This window comes from Dama dama, chromosome 9 (assembly GCF_033118175.1).
Source record: "Dama dama isolate Ldn47 chromosome 9, ASM3311817v1, whole genome shotgun sequence".
NCBI classification, from domain to species: domain Eukaryota; kingdom Metazoa; phylum Chordata; class Mammalia; order Artiodactyla; family Cervidae; genus Dama; species Dama dama.
In genome coordinates this window covers 11,166,794-11,178,159 of record NC_083689.1, presented here as the reverse complement: position 1 = coordinate 11,178,159, position 11,366 = coordinate 11,166,794, and the positions used below count along the sequence as shown (strand labels likewise).

General features: G+C 51.8%; 1 protein-coding gene across 6 annotated transcripts in view; it reads right to left on the bottom strand.

The window, feature by feature from the left end:
• Positions 1-6,522: 6,522 nt before the first annotated feature.
• EPS15L1 (epidermal growth factor receptor pathway substrate 15 like 1) overlaps positions 6,523-11,366 on the bottom strand; it is a 106,077-nt gene continuing 101,233 nt past the window's right edge. For 2 of the 6 annotated variants that reach the window (XM_061149963.1, XM_061149965.1), the window contains one exon: positions 6,951-7,093. In XM_061149963.1, coding sequence (XP_061005946.1) covers positions 7,083-7,093 — 11 coding nt within the window. In that variant the 3' untranslated portion in view covers positions 6,951-7,082. Of the gene's footprint in view, positions 7,094-11,366 lie in introns of all 6 variants that reach the window. The other 4 variants (XM_061149962.1, XM_061149959.1, XM_061149960.1 and 1 more) reach the window with 4 other exon arrangements.

The window sequence follows — 11,366 nt, the reverse complement described above, 5'->3', positions numbered from 1 at the left end:
CAAATCAAAGTGAGATATTTAAAGAGACAAACACAACTGCAACCATGCAAGCCCACATCACGTAATTTCTTTGGAATACGCTCATGATAAGATCACATTTCCATTTCCCTCTATGTTTTTCCGACAACAGCTCATGATACAATTTGTACAGCTCCTGGTAACTTTTACCGGGGAAAATTTTGGGGAAAAAAAAAGGACCATGTTTCAAAGGCACCAGATCTGATAAAGAGGCAGAAATATTTACTCCATTATTTCAAGAGGCAGGTTCTTTGTTGCTCAGATACTTCCTGTTTTAAAAATAGCTTTCCACCACTGTTCCAGGACTAGAATGTCCTTTTAAATGAACTTGGCTTTGAAGATGTGATTTCATGTCATTGGAGCAAGTGTGTAGATAACCAATCATCCTTTGATAAAATGCTGCTCAGACCAGCTACCCCGGACCCTTGGGTTCCGGTCCGACCATAGCTGGAGCTGGGTTGCTGGACCATGAAGGGGTTGGGAACCAGTTGCCATGGGTGGGAGCCTGAGGGGAGGGCACATCAGCCCCTAAGCACTCCCAAGCACCAGGGTAGTAAATTGATGATGCTGCAGAATCACAAGCTGCCGCCCATCTGACAGATGTGACTGATAAAAGGAAGGTGTCAGTCTTGATTTAGGACCATGCCTGCCGGTTGTGAGAGAAGGTCCCACAGGTCTTAGCTGCGTGCACTTGACCATGGAAGGGTGAAGTGATGTCATCACTGAACGGCTTTAAAGCATGTTTGCAGAGAGAGGGAGAGAAAGAAAGGGGTGGGTGAAGAGAACGTGGCAAAATCCAGAGAGTGAGGCTAGGTGAAGGGAGTTTATTGTACTCTTCTCACTATTATGTTTGGAGAGTTTTCACAACAAAGTTTTTCAAACTGGATAATCTTTGCTTTTCCAGGAAAGGGTGTGAGTGTTCTCTGCCAAGGAAGAGGCTGAGCGAGAACCCATGGGAGTGTGAGTGGATTGGTGGATTTGAAGCTGGCTATTTACACAGCAGTTTCCCAGATGGTGCAGGGGTAAAGAATCTGCCTGCTGATGCAGGAGATGCAGGTTCAATCCCTGGGTGGGGAAGATCCCCTGGAGGAGGGCATGGCAACACGCCCTAGTATTCTTGCTCGGAAAATTCCATGGACAGAGGAGCCTGGCGGGCTACAGTCACAAAGAGTTGGACACAACTAAGCATGCACACACATGCAAATTTAGACATCAGGGGTGTGTGTGTGCATGTGTGTGTACCTGGGGAAGAAGGAAACAGGGTTTAAAACTGGTTAAGGGGGGTCCCTTAACACCCCACTTACACCAAAGGACACATCATCCAGACAGAAAAATAAGGAAACACCAGCCTGAAATGACACATTTCAGTTCAGTTCAGTTGTTCTGTTGTGTCCGACTCTTTGTGACCCCATGGACTGTGGCACGCCAGGCTTCCCGGTCCATCATCAACTTGCAGAGTTTACTCAAAATCACGTCCATCAAGTCGGTGATGCCATCCAGCCATCTCATCCTCTGTCTTCCCTTTCTCCCACCTTCAATCTTTCCCAGCATCAGGGTCTTTTCAAATGAGTCAGTTCTTCCCATCAGGTGGCCAAAGTAACAGAGTTTCAGCTTCAACATCAGTCCTTCCAATGAACACCCAGGACTGATCTCCTTTAAGATGGACTGGCTGGATCTCCTTGCAGTCCAAAGGATTCTCAAGAGTCTTCTCCAACACCACAGTTCAAAAGCATCAATTCTTTGGCACTCAGCTTCCCTTATAGTCCAACTCTCACATCCGTACATGACTACCGGGAAAACCATAGCTTTGACTAGATGGACCTTTATTGGCAAAGTAATGTCTCTGCTCTTTAATATGCTGTCTAGATTGGTCATAACTCTTCTTCCAAGGAGCAAGTGTCTTCTAATTTCATGGCTGTAGTTACCATCTGCAGTGATTTTTGGAGCCCCCCAAAATAAAGGCTCTCACTATTTCCGTTGATTCCCCATCTATTTGCCATGAAGTGATCGGACCAGATGCCATGATCTTAGTTTTCTGAATGTTGGGTTTTAAGCCAACTTTTTCACTCTCCTCTTTCACTTTCATCAAGAGACTCTTCAGTTCTTCTTCACTTTCTGCCATAAGGGTGGTGTCATCTGAGGTTATTGATATATCTCCCAGCAATCTTGATTCCAGCTTGTGCTTCCTCCAGCCCAGTGTTTCTCATGATGTACTCTGCATATAAATTAAATAAGCAGGGTGACAATATACAGCCTTGACATACTCCTTTCCTGATTTGGAACCAGTCTGTTATTCCATATCCAGTTCTAACTGTTGCTTCCTGACCTGTATACAGATTTCTCAGGAATAAGGTCAGGTGGCCTGGTATTCCCATCTCTTTAAGATTTTTACACAGTTTATTGTGATCCACAGAGTCAAAGGCTTGTGGTATAGTCAATAAAGCAGAAGGTGACGTTTTTCTGGAACTCTCTTGCTTTTTTGATGATCCAACAGATGTTGGCAATTTGCTCTCTGGTTCCTCTGCCTTTTCTAAATCCAGCTTGAACATCTGGAAGTTCATGGTTCACATACTGTTGAAGCCTGACTTGGAGAATTTTGAGAATTTGAGAAATTTGAGAATTTGGAGAATATTACTTTGCTAGTGTGTGAAATGAGTGCAATTGTGCAGTAGTTTGAACATTCTTTGTCATTGCCTTTCTTTGGGACTGGAATGGAAACTGATCCTTTCTAGTCCTGTGGCCATTGCTAAGGCAAAAATAAGGAAACACCAGCCTGAAATGACACATTAGACCAGAGAGATTTACAGGAAGTCACCTACATATGAACAAGTCATTCTGAGAGCATGTTTGTAAGTCTAATTAGTTCAAAGTTAGCCTAGGTACCCAACTAATACAATCAGCTGTACCATACTGTACTGTAGTAGGCTTAGGATATTTTTCACACAAACAGTACATAAAAGACAAACAAAAAAATAAACAGTTTTAACCTTACAGTACAGTACCACGGCTGACACAGAGGGGCTGGCATCGAGTGAACAGGCAGGAAGAGTCACTGGCTGGAAGAGGGAGAGGAGGTGAGATGATGGAGCTGGAGGATCGTCAGCAACAGGAGTCGGAGGGCAAGCTGCGGTTTCCCCCATGCCTGTGATTTCACTCACTCACGTTGATGGCACAGATTCTGGCCTTGAAGTAAAGGTACCGGCTTCCCTGGTGGCTCAGGCGGCAAAGAACCTGCCTTCAATGCGAGAGACACAGGAGACAGAGTTTGATCCCTGGGTTGGGAAGATCCCTTGGAGAAGGAATGGCAACCCACTCCAGTATTTTTGCCCAGGGAGTTCTATGACAGAAGAAGCTGCTGGGCTCCAGTCCATGGGGTCACGAAGAGTCGGAAACGACTGAGTGACTAACACTTTCACCTTCACTACTGTACTCTACACAGTACTGTGAAGTACACAGAGGCACAACCATCTCTAGAGAAGGCACACACATGACAACGGACACCAGACTCGTGAACTAACTTACACGACTGGACATGTGAACACACGTTTGCATTTTTTAAAAGTTCGCAACTCGAAGTGTCCTAGGTAAGGGACCTTGAGTTTTGAAGAGTGGTCAGCTGTGAGCAAGGGCTTCCTCAGTGGCTCAGAGGGAAAGAATCCACCTGCAATGCAGGAGCCACAGGAGCCGTGGGTTTGATCCCTGGGTCGGGAAGATCCTCTGGAGGAGGGAATGTCACCCCACTCCAGTTCTTCTTGCCTGGAGAGTCCCATGAACAGAGGAGCTTGGCAGGCTACAGTCCCTAGGGTTGCAAAGAGTCAGACATGACTGAAGTGACTTAGCACGCATGCACATGGCTCTGAGCACCTCTGGGAGAGGTGGCCCAGTCAGATCCCCCAACCCAAAGGATATAATGGGATGAACAGCATGGGTTTTCAGATTTATTCTGATGGTTCTGCGGCAGGAAGAGAAAGCCTTATAAGGATTGCCTCCAGCCATGTTCTAGAGACTACTTCCTCTTCTAGAGAGGATTAAGGCCACATCAGAGGTTAGGAAGCCTACCAACCTCCCAGCAGGTACCAGGTCCCAGACCCAGATCACCTTCCACGGACACAAAGCAATCTCTCCCCCTCCAGGACCTCAGGGAGATTTACCAAGACTTGCACTGTCCTGGTTGATCTCACTGCCCTAAATCTATTATTAAACACTAGCTTATGGTTCACTTTCAATCTCACAGAGTACCGCTCTGATACACGATGGTGTGACTGAACACCTGGGTCTGAAAAGCTGTGTTTCCAGCACAAACCTCTCAGACTTTCCTGGCAGCTCAGTGGTAAAGAATCCACCTGCCAATGCAGGGGACAGGGGTTCAATCCCTGGTCCAGGAAGATCCCACATGCTGTGAGCAGCTAAGCCCGTGCTCCACACCTGCTCAGCCCACGTGCCGTGACTACTGAAGCCTGTGCACCCCAGAGCCTCTTCACCATAAGAGAAGTCACCACAGTGAGAAGTCCCTGCACCTCGATGACGAGTAGACCCCACTCGCTGCAACGAGAGAAAGCCCCTGCAGAAACAAAGACCCAGCACAGCCAAAAAATTAAAAACACCTGTCCCCAGGTGATGAAGGTCAACATCAATGGTAATGAATCCGGTTGATGACATGGACTCAATACGATGTGACAAGAAGGGCGTTTCACCCCAGAGGTCCTCCCCAAACTCGTCACCGCAGAGTAACCATGAGGAAAACATGCACACATCTCAACAGGAGACCACATACAAGACAGCAGACCACTCCACACAACCATCGAGGTCGTCAAAATCAAGGAAAGTCTTGAGCAACTATCTCAGCCCAGAGGCACCTAGGGAGACAGGACAACCAAATGTCATGTGAAATACTGGGATAGGAAAGGGGCATTAGGGTGCAAAACTGACATATGAGCCAGGTGTGTGTGCCCAGCTCTTTGCGACCCCATGGACTGTAGCCCACCAGGCTCCCCAGGCCATGGCATTTCCCATGCACGAATACTGGAGTGGGCTGCCATGCCCTCTTCCAGGGATCTTCCCGACCCATGGATCAAACCCACATCTCTGGTGTCTCCTGGATTGGCAGGCCGATTCTTTACACTAGTGCCACTTAGGAAGCCCCATGAATCGGGTGTAGACTTTAATTAATAATCACGTCCCAATACTGGGTTCCTTTGTTATAACAAACATACCAGCCTGAGGTAAGATGTTAAAAAGAAAGGAAGTCATGAGGGGCTTATGGGAACTCTTCCTCTTCTCTTTGTGATTTTTCTGCACATCTAAAACTGGTCTAAAAAATTAAGTTTCCTAAAGTGCAAAAACAAGCAAACAGATGCCTCTCTCAGAACGATTCCCTGGTTAGGCTAAAGCATCTGGGGTAGGAAGGGGGTTGTCAACAGCTGCCCAAGCTGAGGAAAGAAGGGGAGAAGACAGGGACTGGAGCCTAGAGACCCAGAACACGTTCTGAATAGGAACTTTTCAAGAAAGGGCTTTTATGGGAATTCCCTGGGGGTCCTATGGTGAGGACTCCATGCTTTCACTGCTGAGGGTGTGGATTCAATCCCTTGTTGGGGAACTAAGATCCTGTAAGTTGTGAGCTTTGCGGAAAAACAAAAAGAGGGAGAGATAGAGAAGGGCTTCTAGGTAGCAGAGGGGCTCGGCCTGTGTGTGCCCTGCCATTTCCAGTAAAGGCTGCTTCTGACGTGGAACAGTCTGGGCCACGTTAGTCCTGGCAAGGGTGTCTCGCCCCCTTCCTGCCTAGGTTTAAGGTCAGGGCTTCTCTACTCCATTTCTCTGTGCTCAGGCTGCTCAGAGGCATGCGTTTGGACCATCTTCACCTGAGAGATGTCGGTCGGCCTGGGCCGTCTTGTCTCTCTGGGGACGTACGAGGCCCAGCAGAAAGCAAACGTGTGACAGCCTCAGCTACTCCGGATGTCATCCCAACAGTGATGTCCATGCTTCTGGAAGGTTCTAGGGGTTTCCGGGGACTGCATGCTGGTGGAAGTCTCTCCCTGTGTGCCGATTCTGAATATGGGTGCCTGCTGAGGAGGCCCGCCCCACCGGCCTTGCCCCTCGCACAGACTGGACGGGGCTCCAGTGAACTGTACGGCGGGAATCTCATTTCAAACGGCAACACGGTGACTGAGGGCCACCTGCCCTGGTTACAGGGCAGGGAGGTCACCGCCCACCATTTCAGAAGCACTCTGCAATCGGAGCTACAGGGCAACCTCTGAAAACTTCCCAAACTGGCTTTTTTCTGTGGCCTCTGCTCAAACACTTAGAAATTTTTTTTCCCCCTTTAGCATGTGGGACCTTAGGTCCTCGACCAGGGATTGAACCCATGCCTCTGCACAGGCAGCATGGAGTCTTAATCCCTGGACTGCAGGGAACTCCTGCAGTCCATCATGTGTGGACCTTCATGCAAGGAAAACAACAGGTAAGTGGGGAAAAAAAAAAGGATTCTTCTGTTTTGTATTAAAATATTTTATATTAATCATTCAAACTTAATTTTTATACAATGAATGCATACATCACCGGGGTGTCTGTCTGGTAGGGGAGTCAGGGAGGCATCGGCTGGGTGTGCCCGGGTGTGAGCAGCGGGTGAGGGTAAGGAGACAGGCGCTTCCTCTGCTCGCCCCGTGCTCTGCCTGCCAGTTCCAGGAGGGAGGCGGGGGTGTCACAGCGAACAGGTGGGTCCTTGGCCTCTCCTCGGGCCTCCCTCTGCTGGGGTGAACCGTGTCTCCTCTTCCTGGGTGAGGCATCCAGTGCCCAGGGCTCTCTGACCAGCAAGTCCTTGACGTAACAGTGGCTGTGACTCGGGGACCACCAAGAGCGAGTGTGTGTGTATATGTAGGGATTTCCATGTCCTCTCCATCCTGCCTCCGGGCACTTGAGAGCGGGGCCGCACCTAGGCAGCGGGCATGTCGGCCTTGCTGAGTGCAATGGCCAGCTCCAGGTCTTCCTGCTCCTGCCGCCGCAGCCGCGCCAGCCTCTCCTGCTCCGCCTTCTCGCTCTCCCGCTTGGCCCATGCCAGCTGCTGCTCCTCATTGCCAAACTGCAAAGGAAAAACGGAGGGTGGGTTACACGGTCCCTGAAATGGTGCCTGCCTGCCAGCTGGCTGGGGCAGAGAGGATGTGGAGGTCTGCCGTGGGGGGATCGCGGGTGTGGGGAAACGCCAGGCTGGGATGTGTTGGGGGGGGGGGGGTGCCTGGTGTGCAGGGGGTGAAAACCAGGAAAAGCCAGAAGCCACCTCTTGGTTGGGGATGCAGAGGGGACGTGCATGCCCCAGTCCTGACCCCCAGTCTTAAAGGTGGTTACATGCACTGAGACACGTGGGGCTGGGTCTGACCTTAACCTCCACCTCCACCTCAGAGAGAAACCAGACGCCCCATCCCTGCTGGGAGCTGAAGCAGGTGGAGGCCAGGCATCAGATTAGGGACATTAAGAGACTTCCAGGGACACCCCCCCGCCCCCCCCTCCGGCCTGGAGGAGGCTTCACAGGGGGTGAGGGGGGGAGACAGAGAAGCTCTACTGGGCCTCCTGTTGGGGGATGGCACGGTCATCTCGAAGTAGCTGGGGAGCAGAGTCAGCTGAACCCCAAGGAGATGGGACGCCGAACCCACAGAGCCTGGGCCTCCATGACAGGCCATGATGCCTGGGCGAGAGGTGCTGGGGCTGGAGACTTCACACTCAAATAGATCTCCGAGTCTCCAACGTGTTCAGGGACCTTGAGGCCAAACGAGATGACAGGGTCCCGAGATGCGGCAGCTCTGTCTCAGCCACGGTCCCAGAGGCTCTGGGAGATGCTAAGAGCCACTTTGTACTTGAACATTCACAGGAGCCCTCGGCAATCACATGGTCATTTGGTCCAGGAGTTTTTCATTCTTGGTGGTGGTGGTGGGGGGAGGGTAGGGGTCCTTTTCCAAAAGGTGCAACTTTAAAAAAATTTTTGTTTAAAACAAGGGAAGAAACCGTTTTGATCCCAAGATGATGGTTTAGTCACTAAGTCGTGTCCCAACTCCTGCGACCCCATGGAATGTAGCCTGCCAGGCTCCTCTGTCCATGGGATTCTCCAGGCAAGAATTACTGGAGTGGGTTGCCACTTCCTTCTCCCAAGATGGGTGATTTCAAACCATTCAAGCGATGGACTTCCAGCTCTATGTAAAGGAAAGGCAGACGTCACACGTTCTCCCCCTGGCGGGAGTCCCCGGCCCCAGAGGCCCCCCCGTCACTGTGCTCTGTCTCCAGGTGGGGTGCCTCCGGCACCGCTGACCCCCAGCAGAGCTGCAGCCTGTTTGGGCCCCTAGCCTGCCTGGGTCAGCATCTCTCCTCTATGTGGAGAAGTCAGCTGAACCCCAAGGATCTGGGACAGTGAACCGATGTGCCCCAGAAAGGAGCTAAGATTTTCCCAAGGACACTCCAGGGACAAGCAAAGTAGGGCAATGGGACTGGCCGTTTGTCAATGTTTCATGACCTGACCACTAGTCTTGGGGTGATGGGGCCAGACAACGGGGACTGGGCAGGGGAGGGCTGGCCTTGGGGAGCCTGGTTTGGAGCCAGGTGTGGCCCCGAGGAGGGGGAGGAGATGGAACAGCTCAGAAGGCCTCCTTCCACCTGTCTGGGGAGTCAGGCAGGGGCAGATGAGGGTCAGTGTGAAGAGGAGCCGCCCTCCGGGCACATAGGTCAAGTCCTGGTTTCTTAAGAGAAATGGCCCAGAAAAACACTCAGGGATCAGATGGGTCTCCAGCTTGGACTCTTGAAAGCCAGTCCCCGCCCCTCGTATTTCCACCACTGGCCACAGATAACTGCCCTCCCCTCCCCCACCTCTGGGGAATTTTCCAACACCTCTTCAGGAGAAAAACAAGGAAAGAACAACAAATGCCGATGGGAACGACTCCACGGTGCCGCTGACAGCAGTGGGAGGGGACAGGCAGCTGGGCGGACAGGGGACCTCGCCCTCGCCAGCCCGGAGGAGCGGGCGGGTAGCGGGGGCGGGGGGGCGGGGGGGCCAACGAGAAGCAGGCCTGCACCTCGGTGGGGCCTGCTCAGCCCGGCAACCTCCTGCTCCAGGAGTCTGTGAGTTCAAAGCAAACGTGCTGACGGGAACGTTCTAGATGCCTTCGGGGAGGACTCGTTGGAGGCGAGCTTAGGCTCCAGGATGCAGACTCACAGCGGGCACGCGGTCAGACTCAAGGCAGCGGCTTCTCTGTGGCTCCCTCCGCGTCTTGAATCAGCAGCGCATCCCCTCCGGGGCCTGGCGGCGGCCCGTGCCCAAGCCACGCCCTGGTCCTCGACCCGGATGCGTCAGGTGCGCCACGTGGCGGCCCGCCTCTGGAACACCTGCGCGCGCAGGGCTGCTCGGCGAATGGCCAGCTCCAGTTCCTACTTCACTCATGACGGCGAGGGGCCGGGGCGACCCGGCAGGTCGTGAGCACTCCGCCCCCTTGAGACACCTCACACAGCGGGGCCCGATAGACTCTGGGTGGGTTGATTTTGGCGGCCTCTCCGTGGAAATCTGAGGGTCAGAGCCCTCTGCACGTGAAGCAACAGCACCATTCCTCCACGGGGATGGACAGCGTGTGCGCCCAGCCTGCTGTCACCTCGCGTGGGGACACTTCTCGCCGCTTCCCGTTAGCTCGCTCATCCTGCTGCTGAAAACGTATCCAACTCGTCTGACGAGGCAAAGCGCAACTTATCCCATCCGATATTTGCTCTTAATGCGGCCTTCCGAAAGAAAGCGCTGTTTGGCTCACCTAGAAATACGACTTCCTAATAAAGCACATTTGCCTGAGACAGAAAAGGCTCGTTTTAAAAGAAACACCAGAGAGGCTTCCTGTGAGCTGCTACAAGCACAAGAAACCCATTGATGGAGACTCGGGGTCTGTAAATCAGAGGGTTCCAGAGAGGCAGCGCTGGGGCGCCAAGGGGGCAGGGGAGCGGGACTGGGTACTCGCGAGACACTGGCTTCCCTGACAGCCAACGCGGACCAGGCTGCTTCAGCATGGGTTCACAACATGTCCTGCCAGCATGCTTAGAACGTCTGAGCTTAAGAGTCACGTTGCCAGGCTGCTGGGCACTCTGTGTCTCCCCCAGGAAGCTGAAGTACACAGACTCGAGGAACCAGCTTTGGCCTTCTTGGCACCTATCCCTCAGGTCCAGTGAACAAAGACACCATCAGGCAATGGACCAAGTCCCTGGACACTACGAACATGAAAGACACTCCCCAGAGGTGGGGCAGTTCTGTGTGACTGAGGGGACAACACGAATCAGCTAGGTGTCCCGCCTTCCCCCACTTCCCCACATCGCAAGGGGCTGAACCTCCCAGTCAGCTGATTTCCCCCTGGGAAGACTGGGGTGTCTGAAGTGGGAAAGGTGATTTTAAACATAAGACAGCAGGGCTGCAGACTGAGTGCAAGTCTATCAGTCGTGTCCGACTCTTTGCGACCCCAGGGACTGTAGCCCGCCAGGCTCCTGTGTCCCTGGGATTCTCCAGGCAAGAATACTGGAGTGGGTTGCCATGCCCTCCTCCAGGGGATCTTCCCAACCCAGGGATCAAACCCAGGTCTCCTGTATTGCAGGCGGTTTCTATACCGCCAGAAAACTGGCAGAACCCAATTCCTTGCCTGGAACTGAGGGTGACTCAACCCCGCGGGTGTTTTAAAATAGGAAGTTAACAACTGTGCTGAAATGCCCAGAAATGATGAACTAAATGATAATTTGAAATTTGGGGGGTAAAAAAAAAACTGTTTCAAAAACCAGCCATTGGGGGCAGGAGGGGGACTGTAAGAAATACAACTGTGCATTTCAGAGAGAGAACAATCATTTCTTCAAACTGCTGTTCAAAATCCACTTACCCTTCCCCCCTACCCTAAACACAGTACCCGAGTCACACGTGAATAGCTCAGTTTTTTTCCATCGGTGTTTCTTTTTAACCAAAAAATAGAAGCAGTGCTATTCAAGAAACTGTAGATAAAGCAGGTTTTGTTTCTGGCTTTTATTTAACAATATCACCATTTGTATATATCCAGTGTGCACTGGCTGTCAACAAAACCAGGCCAACTGCAGTTGTAAAATATTTACAGGTTGCCAAGAGCCAGGAACGTGTCAGCATCTTGGACAATTTCAATAAGCCACAGCCTAGCTGTGCATGAGCTGGATCTGACATGAATCAGGCGTGTGCTGGGCACAGGAACGGCGGTGCTTGCTTTAAGACAGACATTCTAGGAGCTGAAGCATCTATAAACAATACACCTCACACCTAACGAGGAAACAAGGTACTCTGTCAAACCGAGCGAAGAAAGCCTTCTTAAAAACAACATTAGGAGCGC